Below are 23,812 nucleotides of genomic sequence, written 5' to 3'. Positions count from 1 at the left end.
GAGAAATAGATTTTAGGATTTATCAGTTCAATTTTGAATTTATAGGAGTTGTTTTTTTTTTCCCCAGTCCATATTGTGTCAGATTTTATGGTAGATATCGACTAAAATTGAGAGCAGTTCTTATTGTTTAATTCTGCATTGCAGTTCCTGTATCCTCACCGATTCACAGGCCATCATCCCTCAAGCAGAAAGTCATGCTGGATCCCCACGTCCGGATCAAGAAGGAGAAACTGGAACTGGTGAGTGCTAGATTTGGGGCCATGGATCCATTCACTGTACATACAAATAATGTTTTTTTTTGTATGACCCAAGACTAACCAGTCATTGTTCTGCTTCAGGTCTTGCAGTTTCTGGGGTTGGAGGTCTCGGAAGAAAAGAGGAGAGAGATCCATCAAGGCCTGATCACTGACTGCCAGGGCACTGTAGCCTATGGAGGTATCTGGCTATGTTCTAGGTTACGCTAGCCATTTACATATAACATATAATAGCAAGTTAGAAGTGTAGACTTGAACTCTTAACCCTACGTTCACACCTATGTGTTTTTTGGTGCGTTTTGCAGAAACGCACTACAGTCCATTTAACATGGTTTGCTATGGATGTATTTCACATCTGTGCGTTTTGCGGCGCTGCAGTTTTTGGAAAGGGTAAGAGATTTTTTTGTTTAAAAGAAGGGTAGTGTCGCGCTCAAACATAAAAGTGCTTGTGCAGATAATTAAACCTTAATTCAAAAATTCATGATTGGTAAAAATCAAAAAATCAATCAATCTGTGCTCAACATTATAAAGTGCAAACAGTCCATATGCAGCATCAAACAGTCCACATCTCTTTGGTGTCACACAAATTAGCAGAGACTTGATGTTAGTGCAGATTAACCTTCACCTCCACACTTCACCCAGTGATCTAGTAAGGTACTCCTTACCGGAAATATATGACCCCTTAATTATAGGGGGTCACATAGGCAATATCTCCACTCAGTACACACGATCCTCAGCTCCTCTGTTACACAGTGGGTAATCCAGCATCAAGCCCTTATAGCATAGCTCGGATCAGGTGGCAAACATGGGTGGAACAAAAAGAGACTCTCATGGTGCAGTACATCTAAACATATCGCTTTATTTAAAAAGAATTGCACTTACTCGAATCATCATAAAACAATCGCCTTTCTCATAAAAAACATCCAGCTGGGTTGTGAGCACTGCCGATCGCACAGCGCTCCTCTAACCCGGAAATGGCTACGGTCTCACGTTTCCCTTCCCGACGTATGTTTCGTCAGTACGACCTGACGTCATCAGGGGATCATCGTACTGACGAAACGTACGTCGGGAAGGGAAACGTGAGACCGTAGCCATTTCCGGGTTAGAGGAGCGCTGTGCGATCGGCAGTGCTCACAACCCCGCTGGATGTTTTTTATGAGAAAGGCGATTGTTTTATGATGATTCGAGTAAGTGCAATACTTTTTAAATAAAGCGATATGTTTAGATGTACTGCACCATGAGAGTCTCTTTTTGTTCCACCCATGTTTGCCACCTGATCCGAGCTATGCTATAAGGGCTTGATGCTGGATTACCCACTGTGTAACAGAGGAGCTGAGGATCGTGTGTACTGAGTGGAGATATTGCCTATGTGACCCCCTATAATTAAGGGGTCATATATTTCCGGTAAGGAGTACCTTACTAGATCACTGGGTGAAGTGTGGAGGTGAAGGTTAATCTGCACTAACATCAAGTCTCTGCTAATTTGTGTGACACCAAAGAGATGTGGACTGTTTGATGCTGCATATGGACTGTTTGCACTTTATAATGTTGAGCACAGATTGATTGATTTTTTGATTGTCACCAATCATGAATTTTTGAATTAAGGTTTAATTATCTGCACAAGCACTTTTATGTTTGAGCGCGACACTACCCTTCTTTTAAACAATTGTTCAGCACCTTGCTTTTTTTGTTGCCGCTCACTACAAGGAAGCAATTCCTTTAAATTAATATTTATTAAATATTTATTAATATCTATATTATATTAATATATATATTCACATAATTTATATGTTTATATTCATTGATTATATATATACACGGTTGAACCACTTGCGCGGTTTTTTGGTTGCACCAAACCCCCTTTTTCTGATTTAAGAGATTTTTTTCCCCGCAGCAGATTGCATTTTGCATGCAATATACTTCAATGGAGCCACAACAAAAACACAAGTGATTCGAATTTTTGATGCGTTTTGCGGGGGTTTTTTTCTCTTTAACACACTGTGTATAGCTGGTTGCTAAGGAGCAGGCTGGGAAGCTGGCTGCCGTGTCCTTAACAACTGATGAGTCATCAGTGGGCTTCCCCGCTGACAGTTGAATGTAAAAAAAAGAATTGCTGGCAAAAAAAAATAAGGGAAAAAATGTGAGATTCCCCCAAATCCATACCAGGCCCTTCGTGTCTTCATGGCGTGGGGTCCCTCCAAAATCCATACCCGACCCTTATCCAAGCTTGCAGCCTGGCAGGTCAGGAAAGGGAGGGAAACAAGCTTTGCCCAAAGCACCTTGTCCCCATTTTGATGGGGACAAGGGCCTCTTCCCCACAACCCTGGGCGGTGGCTGTGGGGGTCTGCGGGCAGGGGGCTTATCGGAATCTGGACGTCCCCTTTAACAAGGGGGCCCCCAGATATTGCCCTCCCCCCCATGTGATTGAGTAAGGGGTACATTGTACTCCTACTCATTCACCAAAAAAAGTGTTGAAAAGAAATAAAGGCAAATACACACAGTTTTTGGCAATTCCTTTATTAAAAATAAAAAACAATGTCCCCTGATGTATATCCAGCATCAATCACACTGCCCACCGCACAGTCAGACCCGAAAAAAGAAAAAAAAAAGCTCCGCCCATGACAAAGGCTAAACGCAGACTGCTTGCTCCTCCATCTGACAGTTCCTAAATAGTTTAGGGGCGGGGCTATCCATCTACATCACCTGGAGGCACTGCCTCACAGGGGGGTGGTGCCACATGTGACGTCACCGGGTGGCCCCGCCCCTTACCCATTTAAAAACTATCAGATGGAGAAGCAGGCAGGTGGCGGTTAGCCTTTGTCTCGGACGGAGCTTTTTTTAATTCTTTTTCCAGAGGCAGCGGGCGGCATGATTGATGATGGTTCTACATCGGGGGACATTGAATTTTTTTTAAAATAAAGAAATTGTCAAAAACTGTGTCTGTGTAGGGGTACCATGTACTCCATACTCATTCACATAGAGGGGGGGGGGGCGTGATCTTGTTAAAGGGGGCTTCCAGCTTCTGATAAGTCCCCTGCCTGCAGACCCCCACAACCACTGCCCAGGGTTGTGGGGAAGAGGCCCTTGTTCCCATCAGCATGGGGACAACTTACTTTGGGGTGTGGGGGGCGGAGCCCCCCCCCCTGCCTCAAAGCACCCCCATGTTGAGAGCACATGGCCTGATATGGTTTAGGAGGGGGGTGCTTGCTCATCCACTCCCGTTCCTAGCCTGCCAGGCTGCATGTTGGGATTAGGGTCTGGTATGAATTTTAAGGGGGAACCCCACGCCATTTAAAAAAAAAAATTTGGTGTGGATTTGGGGGGAGTACCCCACGCCATTTGTTCCCAATTTTTATTTTTTTTTTGCTTGCAATCCTTTTTTTTACATTCAGAGCCCTGCTGACAGCTGATGACTAAAAGACGCGGCTACTCTGCCCACTCTTAGCAACCAGCTGTGTTTAAAGAGAAAAAAAAAACACAAAATGCATGAAAACTGCATGCAAAAACACATAAAAAGTGCAGGTTTAAAAAACACAACGCACTGCAAAACGCGCCGGAAAAAACACATCAAGTGCAGCCGCATAGATGTAAACTTAAATGCCAATTTCTGACTAGTGTTCTTTGATCAAAATTTTATTAAAAATATAAAACAATGTTGCTTTATAAGCGCATATAGACAATTGTTTAGCTCTAGAAAGATACAGTCACAAGCACTCCAAATAAATATTCGTCACATATTTATTGTGAAGACAACATCACCTAAATCAAAGAATACCCATGTTTTGGGGCCTTGTAGGGACCCTTCCTCTAGGTAGTCGCATGCCTTAAATGCCCTATTAATCCCCAAAACACCTGTATTCTTTGACTTATGTGACCCTGTCTTCATAATAAATAGGTGATACACATTTGTTTGGTGTGCTTGTCATTTCGTATCTTTGAATTCAAAGTTCAAATTTGGCATGGCACTACCCACTGCAATCACATCAAGCAATAATTTAAAGATCAAGTACCGAAAAGAGTTCAGCTTCAAAATTTGCCGTTTATTGAGTTGATGTCTTCTGCTCAGACTTGCTGCAGGTTCTCCGTGACTGTCTGCCGGATGAATTGGAGGAGGCAAGCCAAGATGCCAGCTGCCTGCTCTTCACCCATTGTGAAGTGGCCAACTTACTCGACACCTCAGCGTTCCACTCCCTGGTCACCAAGGTGCGCCCCTGTCTGCCATTACCTTACCGACACCAATTATGGGTGGAGCTTAAGCCTGCCATTTTCTGACCGTCACCTATTATGGGTGTGGTTATAAGTTTTTGTTGGGAGATGATAATAGTGGGAGACGTTTACTATTGCCTTGACTTTGGAGTGAATGGAGGTACATGACAAAGCACCTTGTTTGGTATGAATCTGAATTTGGTATATTACGAATGCAAATGTTCTAAAGACAGTTAACATAAAACTGCACTTTCCATTTTGTGATTAAATGAAACGCCGCATTTTTTGAATGTTCCGCTCTAGGTCAGCTATATATATTGCAATTACTTTTTTTTTTTTTTTTTTTTAGCAAATGGTGTGCTATTTGGGAGGGGGGGGGGGTCACCTAGACCAGAAGATGTGTCCTTCCTTTCCATGTCAGGTGTTGTAAACTGAGAAACAATTATTAAACTTGTCATGAAGGCTGCCATTGCTGACCTCTCCATCTGAAAATTCTTGTTTTCTGGCTGTAATGCTCAGCCCATTTCTTTAATATCGTAAGTCAGCCTTTCTCAGCCTTTTTACCCCAGAGGAATCCTTAAAATAAGTGTCATGTTTTGGGGGACCCCAGCTAAAATTAAATAATCGGGGTGAGAGGGAAAAATATTCCTTATGTATGTTTCCCTTACAGAGGTGATCAGAATGCCACTCTTAGACAGGTAAAACGATGATGGGTGTCATGCTGCTGGCTCTGCCAAGTGGCATTGGACGCAGGATTATGCAGGCAACATCAGGTGAGAAGTCAGTTAGCCCCAGCTCAAAGAATCCCTTTAACTTCTGGAGGAACCCAAGGGTTCCATAGAACCCTGGATGAGAATGGCTGCCTTAAGCCATTGGCCTGAAATAGGTATGCAGATATGGGCTACTGACTGAACCCCCTACTGCTTCCATGCTCTTGTTCAGTGGTTGAGAAAGTAACAAAGCCACTGCATTGGGAAAACAGTAGGGCAACTAACAATTTCAGAAGAAGGTCCACGATGGTAGCCCCTGTAATTCTGCAATGACAGATTTACTTGAAAGTTACAGTGCGCTGCACCACAACTTAGAAGGCAGCAATGTTGTAGTAGCCAGCATAAGGTGGGTAAACGTACCTTTTTTCGGTAAACAACAGTGTTGTTAGGCACTAGAATGACTCCACCTTGATTTAAAGTCCACCGTTATGAGTGATACAAATATCAATAGTCATTTAGAAGGGATGCTTCAGAGTGACCACTGGGATAGTGGCGAGAAACCGGCATGATTCTCTGGTGTGTCCCAGTTTGAATGTCCACCACCACAGACTTCCTGGTTCTGGCTACTTCTGGTGACTTCCTGGTTCTGGCTACTTCTGGTGACTTCCTGGTTCTGGCTACTTCTGGTGACTTCCTGGTTCTGGCTACTTCTGGTGACTTCCTGGTTCTGGCTACTTCCTCCGGTGACATGGATCAACCCACCTTCTTGCCGCAGCTGGCGAGAATGTTCCAACATGGATTCAACGGTCCTCATCGATAACCCGGTTCCCCAGCATATCTTACATGCCTGTGGTATGGGGTCATCAACTGGTAACCACTGTTCATCTCATTTGTTTTTAACCACGTGCGGAATAAACTTCAACTGTTTACATGGATACAATGGATACACTGTCCTCTGTGTTTCTGGGATTTTGATATCACTGCTAGTCAGCGCTTTGAGGTCCTATCATATCGTACCCACATGTCATTTCTGGATCACCTTGTCAGTGTTATGTTCTCATGCACTTACATTTTTTGGTGTTCTCTCAAATACCTGGTCCATTGCTGGAGTCTTAGTAAAAACAGTCTGGAGTATGTGACTGTCAGCTATGATCACCAGGCACAAGGGTCATAACTTGGTGTAGAAAGTAGTATTGAGTCATCTTCAACCGTACTTGTCCTGTAATGACGAAGATGTTTTGAGTTTACCCAAGTTACTTTTGTTACTACTGTGCGGCTGTTTTAGCTAAGTAGTTACAAATTTTCAAAGCATTTTTAAGGTGTTCTTTATGAACAATTCACATGTTCAGCCATAGGGATTGCGCATCGAGGAATAACATCAGACCCTGATGCCATGGCACCAAGAGATTGGATGATGCAAGTAGATATGCCATTCCAAATCAGTTCTTGACACGTTGCAGGGTGATTAGATTAAACTGGCCCAGAACTGAAAGAAATTTTGTGCTATGTTACAGGGAACATCTAGAAATATTAATTGTGGCTAAGTAGTACCCTGACAAATCTACCTTGTCTTGAATTCCTCCTGAAACGTAGCAGTATGCTTCCTGTGCTTAGTGCCTCATTACTGTATATCTGCAGTATGAGATCATCTGAGGTACATGTGTCAAACACAAGGCCCGTGGGCCGAATCCGGCCCTTCAGGCCATTTCATGTGGCCCTCGCACTCTCCTGCAGCTGCAAGAGAGCTCCAGCCCTGCTCTGGTCCTCCTCCAGACCCTTAAATTTTTGCTTTCCAGCACTGACTACAACTTCTTCCCAGCAGCTGCACAAGATAAGGGGGGGTTCACTGTGATGTAAGGAAGGGTGAGGGACTCAACTTCTGATGGTGGTGAGGCTCTTAACATCTTATGTAAGGGTAGGAGATGCTCTGGAAATCTAGTCTTACAGATACAACCGGCCCTTTTGAGGGCAATCATAATGCTGATGCGGCCCGCGCGATTAAATTGCATTTGACACCCCTGATCTAAGGCATTGTTGCCTCTGACTGCTAGTCTCTCCAGATTTGGAGTGAGGTTTGGTGATACCATTACTGTGCTGCTCACTGTCCTCCTTATTTGACATATGGAGGCAAAATACAGCTTGTAGCAGTATTTTTGCCTCTACACAGGGACAAAGTGAAGAACAAGGCATGGTGAGTCAGTAATGGGAAAATAATCAGCCACAAGAAGACCATAGGAAATATTGGTGACTAGAGGTTTGTCCTCTGCCTGCCTTTTTTGGGGCACAACTTCAGTTACTCTTTAAGAATACCAGTGTGGCTATAAAGGCAGGATGTGTTCATGACATTTATTAGAACTGAAGAAGGTGTTTGGATAAACAGCAAAATGTCTTCAACAATACAGAACCAGTCCAGTTGAATGCGACCAACTTCTACTCCCTGTCTTATACCATCTACTAAATAAATGAGAAAATTCACACAAATACAATCATGTGGTGCCATTAGTAGGAGAGTGTGGTAAACCCTGTGTAACTAATGAATTTAAGAAAATCAATAGCTGCACAGGGAATTCCTGGGACACCCAATGACAAATTTATAGGTGGAGGGAGCGCTAGAAATGTCCACTGCTGCCCTATTATTAGAAACTCAGTACAAAGTTGCTTTGTTCAGCCAATACCAATAGATGGGGTAATTTGCAGAAAGGGAGCATTCCTGAGAGTGCTACTCTAATGATAGCAAACCATGCAACTGCTCTGGGGCCCAGCAATGTTTGGCTACATAGTTATTTGGGCATTTCAATAAAACAACTGTATATTTAGTTCTGGAACCACTTCACAAATGCTATGAAAGCAATTGATATTTTATATCATTGTAATAATGGAGATGGAGATTGGAGAGCATGGGAGCTCCTTAGTGGCTTTGCTATGGGGCCCCATCACATGTAGTGTCCTGAACATTCCGTAGAGAAATATTAAAGTTGTGTTACTGTTCAAAGTATGTATCCATGGATATATCTAATTTTGACATTCCTATCCAAAAATTTGCAGGAGGAAGACGTACCAAGGTTCTCCGACAGCTTAGAACTGGAACAGCTGCAGGATGAGGTGTCAGAATTGAGGCGAGAGGTCCGCCGTCTGAAGGTGAATGTTTGTTTAGGAGGGTTATTGTTACAGAGCACCTGTAATTCTGAAGTTAATGCCCATAAAGAAGTAGGTAGGGATAAACTATCCTATTCTAGCCAAGTTTTAGTTAGGCTGAAGAAAGGATTTTTTTTTTAACTGTGTCCAAGTTGGGGAAATTTGACCTCACTTCCTATCCCAAGGCTTGCCAATGATATAGACAGCTTTTTGGTGGGTGGAATTGTCTTTAGTTTTGTATCATTTAAGTTTGGTTGAATTTTCAGGCGCTGCTGGTAGAAGTGGAAACCAGTAAGAAAGTGACAGAAGAGGAACTCCAAAGGTTGAACCAGGTGAGCACAAACTTCCCAATCCTTAAAGCCTAATTCAAGCCAAAATGCACTATTTAGTTATAGACAGAGCATAAGCTGAGGTTTTCATTGCTGTCTTTGTGCTAGTTGGGGAGATTTACCCAAAGTAAAGTGGAGTTCCACCCTAAATTTATATTTACCTCCATCTTCTCGCTCCGGGTCACCTGAAAAACAAATGGATAATCGCAATTTTTTTTTTTTTTTTTACTTACCTGGTTTAGAAGAAAATATACTTACCTTACTTCCTTCTTCCTCCCCTCGGCGGCCACGGCGATTCGTCACTTCCTGGCTTTGTAATGATTCCTGGGAGCTGATTGTCATCGCTCCCAGGAATCATTGCGCCTGCACCGGCCTCGCCGTCACTTCCGGTGCGCGTGCGTCATTCCCTTCTAAACAGCTTCTGGGCATGTCCAGAAGCTGTGGAGGGATGGCGCGCGTGCACCGGAAGTGACGGCGGGGCCGGTGCAGTTCATCGTGGGACCGAAGAAGACGGAAGAGGACGCAGAAGAGGATCACGCTGGCTTCAAGCTGCCCACACCTGAGATGGCAGCGCTGGACAATACTTTTTCAAGGTAAGTATTTCTCCTAAAAGGTAAGTGCAACCCGGGACAGATCAGAGGCTATCCATTGTGGATTGCACTAGCCCTGACTGTCCCGGGGGTATTTTTATTAAAAAAAACTTTCCCAGGGTGGAACTCCGCTTTAACTCTTTCTCCCTCATCAAGGAGGGAGAATGAGGCTGTAATGAGAAAGCCTCAGAAAACAGGTTTGAAATCCTAATGTACCATCCTGGACATGTTATAGAAAGTCCTGGGACTCCTCTCCGAGAACCGCTGTCTTCACAACAAACTAGATGTGGCCGACGTGGCTCAGCAACAGGCGCACAGTGCTGAACATGACTATGAGGAGGTCATCCATCTACTGGAGACTGAAATTACAGAGCTTAAGAAACAGTTGTCAGGAAAGAAGATGATGAATCTGGAAGTCAACGAGGTAAGAGAATAATGATGTATCTTCACATACCAACGTCATTAATCATTAGGCATACACAAGGATTTCTTTAAAGTTAAAATACTAGGAGTGCAAAAGTATACAAATTTTGGTCAGGCTTAGGTACAAACCATGGTAAAAAAAAACACATTTTAATGAATTACTGGCAACTGGTAGGTGATTTTAAAATCCTTAAAAATGGTCTATCAATCTGAGCAGATAAAAAAGTTGACTTCCCTTGGATAATCTAAATCTATTAATATAATAAAAAGCAGCGCCAAAATGTACTAAAAAGTCCAAAACATGCAACAATGGTACAGTCCAAAGATGTAAATGGAGGTAGGCAAATATGTGAGGAATGATACTAATCACCAGTGTCAAATTGAGAATAGGATGAGCACCCGGATGTGATAGCCAGAAGGGACTCTTACCAGATGGGATAAACCCACAAGCAGATAAATCAAATCAGGCACAGCCAGCAGTAGATCGCCAGACCACAGGATAGGCTCCTAAGAACGTTCACAGTGATCCAGGACTCCTTCAAGCTTCAATTGGGGCACCATACATCCTCCGCTTACTCAATAATGATTTACCTCAGAATAAATGAACATATCCATAGTGCAGATGGTACAGGACTTAAAATTTAATGATCAATAAAGTTGCACTTACAATATCAATGGTAATGAACAGCATGTCAGAATCAAAAAGCCGCGGCAAGGAGCGTGCTTCGGGCGTCCAATCACCACTTCCGCCTTACGCGTGTCGTCAAAAAAATGACATCATCAGAGGCGTGACCTTTTTTGCCTACCTCCAATTACATCTTTGGACTGTACCATTGTTGCATGTTTGAGACTTTTTATTACTTTTTGGCGCTGCTTTTTATTATATTTATGTAATGTTGGGTTTGTGTTATCACCTGCATAGCTGGCTGCCTCTTTTTATCTTCATCTAAATCTATTGGCTCTTCCACGCTATCTTACAACATATTGGCATTTTTTTTTCAACTATTTTACAATGCCTTTGGATAAAAATTTGTTTCAGCCTTATTGTATTCTCTACTGAAGATGTTATTGTATAGAGAAATCACTATTGTATCCAATACCAACAGACATAAAATAACCATGAAGGTAGAAAGGGATGAATAAAAGTAAACTAAAAAGACTTGTAATATGTGAAAAAACAAAAGTTTTTTATTGAGTCAAGTCATTTATTACAGATATTTATAAAATGGTATCCTCTTAATAGGGTTTGGATTTAAACAGACGGTTATCATTGTCAGACTGCCAGTTGCGTAAATCTGAAGTCACTCGCAAACACCTGGAAGTGTCCAATAAGAAACTACTCAGCTTTGTACAGGTAAGTTAGTTAACTGTCAGGACTCACTTCAACTTCCAACGAACATCTTTCACTCGATGTTGCACCCTTCTATTTGCCATTTGTTCATTTTCCAGTGTCGGTTTTTATATGGATACATGCTCAGTCAACTTGCTACCATTTTTTCATCACTGCACCTTCCCAACCATTTTAAGGTTAATGTCCCAAATAATCTACATCGCTGCACTTCTGTCTTCTCCCAATTGGTCCAGCTCATTGCACCTCTGTCTTCACCAACCGGTCCAACCCACTGCACCTCTGTGTTCTGTTTTCTGCCAACTAATTGAGATCACTGAGAAGGTGCAGTGTAAAGACTGGTTTTCTTTTCTTAATCAGTCTACATCTCCACACCTTCAACTTCCACCAAACATCTGTCACTCGATGTTGCACCTTTTGACTATGTTATTGACCATTGTTATATGTTGCATCTATTGTTCATGTACATCTTCCAGTGTCTATCTTTATATGGATATATGTTCAGTCTACTTTCTACAATTTTTGCATACCACACCTTTCCAACCATTCCAGATCAATGTCTCATCCAGTCTACATCACTGCACTTATGTCTTCTCCTGTCTGGTCCAACTCACGTCGCCTCAGTCTTCTCCAACTGGTTCAACCCACTGCACCTCTGTCTTCTGTTTTCTCCCAACTGGTTTACATTACTAAGATGGTGCAGTGATGTAGACTGGTTTTCTTTTCCCAATCAGTATTCATCTCCACACCTTCAACTTCCACCAAACATCTGTCACTCGATGTTGCACCTTTTGACCATGTTATTGACAATTGTTATATGTTACATTTATTGTCCATGTACATCTTCTAGCGACTATCTTTATTTAGATACATGTTCAGTCTACTTTCTACCATTTTTGCATACCATTCCTTCCCAATCATTCCAGATTAATGTCCCATCCAGTCTATATCACTGCACCTCTGTCTTCTCCCATCTGGTCCAACTCGCTGCACCTCTGCCTTCTCCAACTGGTCTACATCACTGAGATGGTGTGGTGATGTAGACTGGTTGGGAAAAAAACAAAACAATGTACATCTCCACACCTTTGTTTTCTAACAGGTGGTCTCTCCAACTTTCCCTCCTAAACAGTCCACCACACCACATCTCTCCCAAATGTTCTGCCTCAATGTATCTTCCCCAATCATGCACTGTATATATGTCATGGTACATATCTAACTTCACTACCAGTCCTTATTTCTTTACCTTTCACCTTCGGAACTTCACCCTCTAGGGCATGTTGCCTCCCATCCTCCCCTCCTCTGCTGCAGAAATCGGGCACTTTTTCCCCCCCTTTGTTTATTTATTTATTTATGGCCTGCCCCTTCGTGCATGTCATTCGTATAGGCGAATAACAGGCAATTTGCTCGCAACGCCTCCTGGGATATGTAGATCTCATATCCCAGTAGACATAGTCCTTCATTAGAAAAAGAGTAGAGGGCAGGGCCAGGTGTCCCATCATCAATGAAGCGGTCAGCTTAACCAGGTAGAGCCGGTAGCTTACCAATGATGTCACAGAAGAAGATGGCGGCACGGGATCAAGGGGGGTGCAGGGAAGAAACAGATCTCAGCAAAACTATGCTGGATCTGCTGGGCGGGTGAGTATCTTAAATGTGCAGGACCTGCAACCAGGTAAGTGGGGGTTAAAAATAAAGTGGGGTTAGGGAGAGTAAAGGTCCGCTTTAAATATTCTACATCTTCATCCCCTACATTTTCTCTATGCACCTCTCCTACAATACAACTCCTATCGCCTATGATCCTTTTTGTCACTTTACTTTCTTCCATTGGTCAATGCCAAGTTCTGTACTCCCTGATCTCAACATGCAGTGTGCACTCTAATAGGGATCCTCTTGTTCCCAAGACAAGATGTTAAACTATTGGAGATGTTTAATTATGAGTTTTTCTTTTCATGTCGATTTTTGTAAGTTTACACAATCTTTTTTTTCTTTTTGAAGAAAATTCAGACGCTTTTATCTTCAGTCCAACTAAACGATGAGAAAAGGTATGGTTTGTGTTTCCCTTTATTATTATCATTTTGCACGTCTGTCTCCAAAAATATGTTTTCCAATCTTTTATGGCTTAACAGTGACGATGCATGAGGGGATCCTGGCTTGATTGAAGCATGAAATGCAAAAACTGGGCTGTGAGGAATTTTTTTAAGGTTGACACATGAAAAGAGGTTATTACACGCATTTCCTAGCTTTGGGAACTATCTGTGCAATCGACCACTGATTGTTCCCTTTTCGATAAAGAAAAGGGAAAAGTGTTTCACTGTGCTTGTACCATATTTATTTGGATAGTACATGGATGCAGTACCTGGCAGAACTGCTGTGGGTTCTAGCATAGGTAAATACCTACCCCTACATATACCCAGTGAAGTGAATAACCTCAAGTGATACACAGAGAAGAAACAAATCCTCCTACATACATTATATTATAAAGTATTGGGACGCCTGCCTTTACACGCACATGAACTTTAATGGCATCCCAGTCTTAGTCCGTAGGGTTCAATATTTAGTTGGCCCACCCTAGCCAAGCTATAAGAGCTTCAGCTCTTCTGGGAAGGCTGACCACATGGTTAAGGAGTGTGTCTATGGGAATGTTTGACCATTCTTCCAGAAGCGCATTTGTGAGGTCAGGCACTGATGCTGGAGAGAAGGCCTGGCTCTCAGTCTCCGCTCTAATTCATCCCAAAGGTGTTCTATCTGTACAGACCAGTCAAGTTCCTCCACCCCCAAACTCACTCATCCAAGTCTTTATGGACCTTTCTTTGTGCACTGGTCCAAATCATTTGGTGGAGGGGGGGATTATAGTGTGGGGTTGTTTTTCAGGGGTTGGGCTTGGCCCCTTAGTTCCAGTGAAGGGAACTCTTAGGACGTCACCATACCAAGACATTTTGACAATTTCATGCTCCCAACTTTGTGGGAACTGCTTGGGGATGACCCATTCATGTTCCAAGATGACTGCGCACCAGAGCACAAAGCAAGGTCCAAAAAAGACATGGATGAGCGAGTTTGGGGTGGAGGAACTTAACTGGCCTGCACAGAGTCCTAACCGACAGAACACCTTTGGGATGATTTAGAGCACAGACTGTGTGCCAGGCCTTCTTTCCAACATCAGTGTCTGACCGCACAAATGCGCTTCTGAAAGAATGGTTGAACATTCCAATAGACACACTCCTAAACCTTGTGGACAGCCTTCCCAGAAGAGTTGAAGCTGTTAAAGTTACAAAGGGTGGGCCAACTCAATATTGAACCCTACGGACTAAGACTGGGATGCCACTAAAGTTCATGTGCGTGTAAAGGCAGGGGTCCCAATACTTTTGGGTAATATAATGTAAGTTGTACTTGTTTATTAACCTTGGCTTCCTCTAAAAACTTTGTAATACCCTTCCATGTTGTTTGTGCTGTTATATAGAGATATTTATATTGTATAAAAAACAAATAAATCAGCGCACCCAACCCCTAATTAATCCAAGCTGCTGAACACCAAGGGTCAATAAATCAAAATTCCCACAAATAAACATAAACAATATAAAGTGCAGCGCTCAATTGACAATAAAAATAGCTAAAATGAATAAAGTCCCAATGTAACAAAGATGGTGAACATGCACATATACAAGGTGATCCGCTTAGTGAATCCTCCACCCGGTTACTCTATCTTCTGACTTTAGCATAAGCCCCTGATTTACAGTCGGCTAACACAGCAGGAGATATATGTAGATGTTCCAAAGGGCTTGAAGAGAGACACTGCAGATCCACCTCTCAAACGATGGATGGCAGGTGAATGCTGACGAAGTCCCGCTCTGGGACGTAACGCGTACGGAGGGGCTGGTGACGTCACCCGCCATCCATCGATACCAGGAAGTAGCCTTTGTTACATACAAGCGCAATTGGTGCACTGTCTCACAGTGCCTTCCCAGGTCATTTTAATTCTTATATGTGCAATAAACAGAGTTTATTAGGATAAAACACTATGTCCGGATTTCTTTCCATGCTCTGCTGTGCGGATAATTTTGGGAAGTGAACGCTATTCATGCCCGGAGTTTAGTGGAGCATTTGAGAGGTAGATCTGCAGTGTCTCTCTTCAAGCCCTTTGGAACATCTACATATATCTCCTACTGTGTTAGCCCGACTTGTAAAACAGGGGCTTATGCTGAGGTCAGAAGATAGAGTAACCGGGTGGAGGATTCACTGCGCGGATCACCTTGTATATGTGCGTGTTCACCATCTTTGTCACATTGGGACTTTATTCATTTTAGCTATTTTTATTGTCAATTGAGCGCTGCACTTCATATTGTTCATATTTATATTGTAGCAGAGTCTTGAGACGATCAAATACTATACAATTTGGTTGTACTATTTCCTTTAAATCTATCAGCAGCTATGTAATGTTGGGGCTTGTATGAACTGAATGGCTTGTTTCGATTTGTCCTCATGTTTCATAGTTTTGGTAAATTAAAAAGGGGCTTGTACAGTCAGATTGTAGTACTTATGCGCCCCCTTAATGTTCCCAATGTTCCTCTTTCTTGTAGATGTGAAGAAGTGGAGACCAGCTATGAAGGCAATGCATTGAATGCCTGCTTACCCTCTGCACAACTGCTGGTTACAGAAGTCAGCGATATCCTAGAATCCTGTAATGGTAAGATATCCATGTGTACGCTATCTTTATCCTGTATATACTCCACTTTGATACTGATAGCAATAGACTAACTGAAAAATTATTTTCTTTAAAGCGGAGTTCTGCCCCCCCATGAAAACATTATAGGTTAGCAGCTACAAATACTGTAGCTGCTGACATTTAATATTAGGAAACTCACCTGTTCTGGACTCCAGCAATGTCGGCAACCCATCCAATGTTTCCATCGGCTCTTGGGTGCTCTTGCCACCATTCGTGGTAAGGGAAACCACCAGTGAAGCCTTTCGGCTTCACAGCCGGTTCCCTACGGCACATGCGCGAAGCGCGCTGCCCTTTTTAACTGGCCCAGTGGCAGAGGAAGAAGGAGGGGTGGAAGGGGAATTTGTGAGGGACCTTGCCGCAGCGGGCAAAAACAGGTACTCGTTCCCCCCTCCCCCCTGAAAGGTGCCAAATGTAGCACTGGAGGGAGGGGGGGGCATAAGATAAGCTGAGCAGATAAGCTGAGCTTCCACTTTTGGATGGAACTCGGCTTTAACTTGTTTCGACTTAAAGTGCATCTAAACCCAAGAACAAACATTTAACATAGTGCAGCTTACCAGTCTTTAGATGTGGTGACTGCATTCGTTTTCTTTTTTGCAGCCTAAGGTCAGAAAATACCTGTTGATCCTGCCAGAAATCTTGTGTTTATGTCAGTTCCTATGAGCTGCACTGAAAGCATTTCCAGGCTATTGTCTGTTTAGAAAGTTTGGAGGCCCCTGATTTAGACTACAAAGACATCCTCCTCTATTCATCTCTATGGTCGGTAAATCTGTAGTTTACAAAGGGCCAGTTTACGGTCCTGAAGATTTTAGGGGGCCAGACTGTGGCCATTGGGATTAGAAAAGGTCCCGACGTCAGTGGGAAAATTATAATTCTCCATAGTTTGTTTAAATGGAAGTAATTGTACCCAATCAATATTGTCAGTGGGAGGAAGTGTGTCCCACCCTTGATGTTATTGGGCCCCAACGATGAGGTGATTGGGAGGAATTGCACCCCATCATTGACGTCATTGGGCCCCATCAATGGTGTCATTGTGAGGAATTGCACCCCATCATGGTTGCATTTGGGCCCCATCGTTGGTGTCATTGGGAGGAATTGCATCCCATCATTGATGTCATTGGGCCCCATCATTGATGTCATTGGGAGGAATTGCACCCCATCATTGATGTCATTGGGCCCCATCGTTGGTGTCATTAGGAGGAATTGCACCTCATCATTGATGTCATTGGTCACCACCATTGGTGTCATTGGGAGAAATTGCACCCCATCATTGATGTCATTGGGTCCCATTGTTGGTCTCTTCGGGAGGAATAGCACCCCATCATTGATCTCATAGGGCCCCATCATTGGTGTCATTTGGAAGAATTGCACCTCATTATTGATGTCATTTGACCCAATTGTTGGTGTCAGTGGGAGAAATTGTGCCCCATCGCTGGTGCCATTGGGAGGAATTGAGCCCTCTTCATTGGTGTCAGTGTGGGAAACTATGCCCCATTGTTGGTATCAGTGGATGAATTAGAGCTCCAAGGGCCGGATAAATGCAAGCTAAGGGCTGCATCTGGTCCCCGGGCCGCAGTTTGGAGACCACTGGTCTAAACCATTAGAGCAGCCTATAATTAAAACCATGGCTCCCTCCATAGATACAGTACAGTGAGTGAGCATTGTCACCCTGGGATAGAAAGTGTGTTACTGGCAGGATCACCAGGTAAAAATAAAAGGAAAAAAGCCTAAAAAAATGAAATCCAACCCCCTACATCTAGAGACTGGTAAGCTTCAATATACTGTATTACATTTTTTTTCCCTAGGTTTAAATTATTTTGAACATTGAGCTATCAACCTCTGCACATCAAAGTATTTCTACAATCACCTTGGATTGTGATAAGGATGAGTAAATCAAGAGACGAAGCTTCACATCATGATATTCAAGTCCAGAAACATGTTTATTCCAATGGAAGATTGTTAACAAAGCCGACGCATTTTGAGGCTGTAGCTCCACCCCATTCATCGAGGCTTAAAAAAGGCTGCTAGAACAAGTGCTGACAGATGATGTGCAATTCTACACTCCTTGTCTTTTTTTAGCCCTGTGGATGCGGGCAAAGCCACAACCCCTGAAATGCGTTGTAAACAATCTGTCTAATAAATCAGCTTGTATCTGGACTTGAATATTACGGTGCGGTACATCATTTTTAGATCGAATTAAAGCGGTTGTATACTGAAAAAAAAAAAAAACCTGCAAGACAAAGACATAATGAGCTAGTATGAAATACTTACCTTAAAACGAAGCCCCGACACGGACCCCCGGACACCGCTGTGGGAGTTGACATGCTCCCTCGGCGTCTCTTCCGGGTTCGGCGGCTCCGGGCCCTGTGAGTGGCCGGAGCCACGATGACCTCACTCCAGTGCATGCACATGGGAGTCACTTTCCGGCAAGATCCGGCAAGCAGCTCTGATGGTCCGCCGGACCTTCAGAGCGCATGCGCCGCAGACGTCAGTGGCTGCATACAGGGCGAATATCTCCTAAACCGTGCAGGTTTAGGAGATATTAATTGTACCTACAGGTAAGCCTTATTATAGACTTACCTGTAGGTAAAAGTCACAAAAATCTGTATACTACCGCTTTAAGCTGTAGACATAGGTGTGCACAGCCTATTGCATTAGGGTGTGCACCCCAAAGCTCAAACACATATGAACGCCACCTGCTGTCACAGGGAGAAGGTTTTGGTGGTGGGAGGCAGTTGATTAGGAGCATATTACGTTACTCCCTAAATACGGGTGTAACGTGTTTCTAAAGTTGAACCTAGCCTTTAATATAATGGGGCATTTACACTGACACTGGCACCCCCAACCACCCACCTGGTGTCGCCCCTGGATAATACTAATGCACATGGGGTGATTAGGGTGTGCCCAGGCACACCCGGCACACCCTGTGCGCATGCCTATGGCTGTAGAATTTTGTACATCATTTTTTGATTTAAGAAAATTCTTTTGATTTTCTGACCATTAGCTGAGATCAAAACTACGTTAGTTTTAGACTGCAATAAATGAGAAAACTCGAAGGTGAGGGATGGAAATTTGTGTATGCGGTTTTTACTTTAGTAAAATCCATTTGTTCCAAAATCAAATTTTTAAAAGCAAAAGAGTACTTTCCAACCACATTTGTCTAGTTCAGTGTTTCTCAACCTTTTTTTTAGTTAAGGCACCCTTTAAAATGATGGACACTCTTGAGGCACCCTTTCCTAAAATGTAACCACCATTCTAATAGTTTTACATAATGCAGCAACATCCACATGTAGGACACCTAACATTAGAGGTGCAAACTGGTACTGACTAGTATTCCAATGTTTCTCTTCTTCCTGAGTTTTTCTCCATCACTCAGCTAATGTGACTCCAAAGCTGTTGGAGAGAGGCAGGGGAGGGTCAAACAAGGATGATATATAGGCCACTGACATCCTCCTTATCAACTGATGATGTCATTGGTCATTAGGAGGTTGGCAGCTAGAAGGTTGTAAGGGTGTACAATGAAAACCTATGGCTTTGTGTAACTAAAAAGCAGGTTTCATCCACATTCCTGCTTGTATACAATTTTTGGGCAATTTTTAGGCATTTTCCCAAGGCACCCCTAAAGAAACCTTAAGGGTCCTTTCACACGAACGATCCGATCAGATCCGCCTGTCAGTTTTTTAGGCGGACCTGATTGAATCCTCCATGCATCCCTATGGGGCAGCGGATGTCAGCTGACACCCGCTGCTATCCGATTCTGATCCTTCCAGCAGCTCGGATCAGATGGGATTGAATAAGAACGGACAGGCAGTCCGTTCTCATCCGATTCCCCCATAGAGGACAGCGGGGATCTGACAGCTCCCTCTCCACACACAGAGCGGAGACAGAGCTGTCATCCGCCTGCTCAGCGGGGATCGGTGGATCGATCCCTGCTGAGCAGCACGGAGTCCGCCGGTGTAGGCAGACCATGTGAAAGGAGCCTAAGGCACCCTGGTTGAAATAGGTGGGTGTAGTTGAATTTACTAAGAATTATCGTACAAATTATTCGTATGAACATGTTGGAAAGTCTACTAGTGCATGGCCAACTTTTATCCTGAAAAATGTTGTCTGTCCTCATCAGTGGCATAGCGTGGGTGGGACCACAGGGAAAGTTGTCCTGGGCGCAAATATTCTTAGGGATGCAAAATTAGCAAGGATTTGAGTTAAGAAGAGATGGGAGATTGGACTGTGTGTGCTCCTGTTCTTGTCCTGTCAGCAGTGTGTTCCTTCCTTTCTCTCCCTCTTAGGCTACATGGTTTCAGTGCCATCTTAAGAGCAGTAAAGGGCCCCGGGCAATGCAGTGCACTGGGGCCCTGCCTATACAATCACCCACGAGAATAAAAATGCAAATTATCGATAAGGCGATATTTATTGATACAGCAGTGCCAGGCTAATGACAGCTTCCAAGTTCGGCGGCTGGGTCTGGTGAACACACACACGGACGGGAGTCAGACTCGACTGTCCTGTGTGCGCCTGTTCCCGTGGAGGCGGACAGGCATTCCTACAGATGTGGGCTCCCCCTCCATGGCCCAAGTGACCTGACAGCAGCACAGGACCGGGCGGTGTGATTGCTTACGGGAATTGGGACTAATACTTGGCTAGGGCAGGGGCTGAGTCACTGGGCAGGTGGGGCCTCCCAGTGCAAGTGGGCCCCCGGGCAAGTGGGCCCCCGGGCAACTTCCCAGCATGCCCATTTGGTAAGATGGCCCTGCATGGGTTGGTCTGGCTGGGCGGTTCTAGGCCAGAATTGTTGGATAATTTATGTAGGATATTTTATATCAATAAACATGCACACAGATTATCACTACTACACTACTACATCACTAGAAGAATGCAAAGTTCACAACTGTCCCTGATTTGGAATAAAGTCCCTCAGTCCCTCTTTCCTCCTCATTTGTCCCTCATTTTGGTCTGATCTATATAGTTGTATATAAAATGCACTTTTTATTATTCAAAAGGTGTTTCCCAGTGCTAAACCTTTCATCTAATTTCAAAATTTTTGCATTTGAAATCTCAAAAGCCAAAATAAAGTAATAGTAGTGGTTAAAAAAAAGCACTTGTGGGTTTAACCACTTCAGCCCCGGAAGGTTTTACCCCTTTATGACCGGGCTATTTTTTCCAGTACGGCACTGCGTTACTTTAGGTGACAATTGTGTGGTCGTGCGACGCTGTACCCAAATTGAATTGATGTCCTATATTCCCATAAATAGAGCTATTTTTTGGTGGTATTTGATCACCTCTGCAATTTTTTTTTTCTTGTTGCGCTATAAACAAAAAAAAAAAAACAATTTCGAAAAAAAAAAAAACAATATTTAACAAATTTTTTTTTTCCGGATAATTCTTCTTTAAGAGGACTTGGTAGGGGGTGTGTTCTATGCCTACATACCTTTGCTAATAGGTGTCCCTCATTCCCATCTCAAAAAGTTGGGAGGTGTGAGAATGGGTGGAGCTGAGAAGAGTGAGCAGCGCACTTCTGATGAGTGTGTGGCAGTGCGCTGCTGGGAGTGCTAATTCCAAAGGCTAGGTGGCGCAACTGTTCTCTTGCCTTGTGCGCGCAACCAACGATATGCCACTGATCCCCGCCCCCCCCTCATTACATCATGATAAGTGACAGCAAAGTGTGCACAGAGCAGATCAGACAAAGCTCTTATTACATCATGGGATCGTTCCTGGTTCAGACTAACATACAGTATACAAACAATAAGTCCATATAGTAGTGATTACTATAAATAGCAGCAGACAGAATTTGCAACAGATAATGCAACAATTTTAGATGAGGGTTTGTTTTTTGTAATAATAATAATAATAATAATAATAATAAAAGGATGATGATATTGTTGCAGCCTGCCCACTTTCATGTGCAGACCCCGAAAAAAACAGACGGCGATCACATCAATCTGGGTGAGTTATGGTATGGAAAAGGCACAGACAGTGTGTAATGCTCAGTTTAACATAGATATAAAGTATATACTGTATATTTAAAGTGTTACTAAACCCAGGAGCCTGCATTCACTCTATCTGGTCTCCCACAGGACACAGAACATGGAAATGCAATTATTTTAGTAAATATAAACTGCTAAATACCTTTTCTCATCAGCAGTATATAGCAGCCTTGTGACTTTTATCAGTGTCTTGTTAAAGCTTTTAGGAGGAGTTTTCAGTCTACTCTGAGTGTCTTATAAGGCTGCAGGATCCCTGACCCTCTGTCTGGACAGTGCTGATTGGCCCTGTGCTGGTCACATTCACTCTCCCCCCCAAAAAAAAAACTCTTTAGCAATACACACCAAACTGAGCATGTGCAGCCTGACTCCAAAGGCTCTGTCTTTTTAAGAGATGGAAGAAGGGGAGGATCAGAGAAGACAGGATCAAACAGCCTTTATGCACAATGCAGAGGATTAACCCCTTAGATTCCACAGTGAGTATAACAAGCATGCTTTACTGCATATACAGACTGATTTTACTGTTGTGGGTTTAGTAACACTTTAAGTGTATTTTAGTCCTTCTTTTTTTTTAAATAATAATAAATGCACCAATATTAATTAATTAAAAATTATGCATTTATTATTTTTTATTGTGTTATAGCCTGCAAAGTATTGCAACCATGAACATTAGATCATAGGTGCAATGTTGTGGCTCCTGCAGACTTTTCCTCCAATGGCAGCCCTGTACAGAGGTACCAGCTATTCAGCTATGAAGCTGGAGGAAGTATCAAAGGACTACAGGGGCGGTGATGTCACCACACTTGTGCTCCATTGAGAACTGAGAGGGACTTTTTTTTTAATGCACAGATTCCTGTAAATGAATTATGAGGCTGTGCAGGTGGAGCCAGCAGTTCAAATAAATGAAAGGAGCCAGCAGGGGCCCCCATATTGTGACAATGCTTCATGTTATATCTTGAATATGGATGTAGCATGAAACATGGACTTCTCCTTTAAAAACGAACTATGAACTCCTCTTATTTGCACTTTTTTGGTCTCATTAATATATTATTGAGAGGGTTTTGTTATATCCATTTATTAAGTGCAACAAACTACCTGTTGATCCTGCCAGAAAAGCTCTCAACTTTCTGTGCTCTCCTCTTGTACTTCATTGAAATTTCAAACAGTGTCACCAGGCCTGTCCAGTTGACCTTTGTGACTAAGGCCCCTTTCACACAGGCGGACCGTTCAGATCCGCCTGTCCGTTTTTCAGGTGGATCTGAACGGATGCCCAATGCATCTCTATGGGGGCATCAGATGTCAGCGGAGACATGTCCGCTGACATCTGATCCGATCCTTCAAATCTGGCTGGTGGAAACCCTATTTTCCATCCGTTCAGCGGATCGGATCAGATTAGAACAGACAGGCGGTCCGTTCTCATCCGATTCCCCCATAGAGAACAGTGGGGACCTGACAGCTCTGTCTCCGCACACAGAGATAGAGCAGCCATACGCCTGTTCAGCGGGGGATCGGTAGATCGATCCCCCACTGAGAAAAACGGAGTCTGCCAACGGACTCCCCTATGTGAAAGGGGCCTTACTGTAGTCTGTGACAGACCCAACCAGGACAGGGGCTTTTGGAGAGGACTGCAGGCTAGCCTACTGACTATTGACCTGGCTTTTGAGGGGGCTCTATTCTTGGGAGATGTATGAATGGTGGACCCTTGCATTGGTCTTACTTTGGTGCCCACCCCTTGAGAATGTCCGTTTTGGACTAAACTAATCAGAGGCAGAATCCCAGTGCTGACGTCCCGCTGCTGCATTATCCCAGGGCACCAGTCGGTTTTTTTACTATGTTTGTTTTTTTTATTGTCACATTGTTCTAATCGGATAGCTGGCTCTGTTCTACAATAAACCTTTATACAAAGTACTACTCTATCACTGGCGCTGCATCATTTCATGAAAAATATAAAAACTAAAAAAATCCTTTAAATGAAACCTGTATTTGTTTTTACTGCAGGGCCTCCAGTGTGAGTTGGAACTCCCCGCCAAGAAGCGCGCGGACGCACAGCCTTAGCTGCAGCGAGGAAGTGTTATACTCAACCAAAGGCTCAAAAGATAAGCCAAAATAGATCAATAGGGCCTCT

General features: G+C 43.4%; 1 protein-coding gene across 2 annotated transcripts in view; it reads left to right on the top strand.

The window, feature by feature from the left end:
* Positions 1–23,812, top strand: part of LOC309557334 (syntaxin-binding protein 4-like) — a 143,349-nt gene extending 119,537 nt beyond the window's left edge. For both annotated transcript variants that reach the window (XM_082260008.1, XM_082260009.1), the window contains exons 12-22: positions 145–239; positions 339–435; positions 4,321–4,457; positions 8,216–8,308; positions 8,572–8,637; positions 9,460–9,648; positions 10,891–11,001; positions 12,988–13,034; positions 15,567–15,673; positions 21,592–21,649; positions 23,686–23,812. In XM_082260008.1, the coding sequence (XP_082116134.1) occupies positions 145–239; positions 339–435; positions 4,321–4,457; positions 8,216–8,308; positions 8,572–8,637; positions 9,460–9,648; positions 10,891–11,001; positions 12,988–13,034; positions 15,567–15,673; positions 21,592–21,649; positions 23,686–23,797 (1,112 nt within the window). In that variant the 3' untranslated portion in view covers positions 23,798–23,812. The remainder of the gene's footprint in view (positions 1–144; positions 240–338; positions 436–4,320; positions 4,458–8,215; positions 8,309–8,571; positions 8,638–9,459; positions 9,649–10,890; positions 11,002–12,987; positions 13,035–15,566; positions 15,674–21,591; positions 21,650–23,685) is intronic.

Source organism: Pelophylax lessonae (genome assembly GCF_965119305.1).
Source record: "Pelophylax lessonae genome assembly, chromosome: 6".
NCBI lineage: Eukaryota > Metazoa > Chordata > Amphibia > Anura > Ranidae > Pelophylax > Pelophylax lessonae.
The sequence above is the reverse complement of the archived record's forward strand: the minus strand, read 5'-3'. Positions and strand labels throughout refer to the sequence as shown.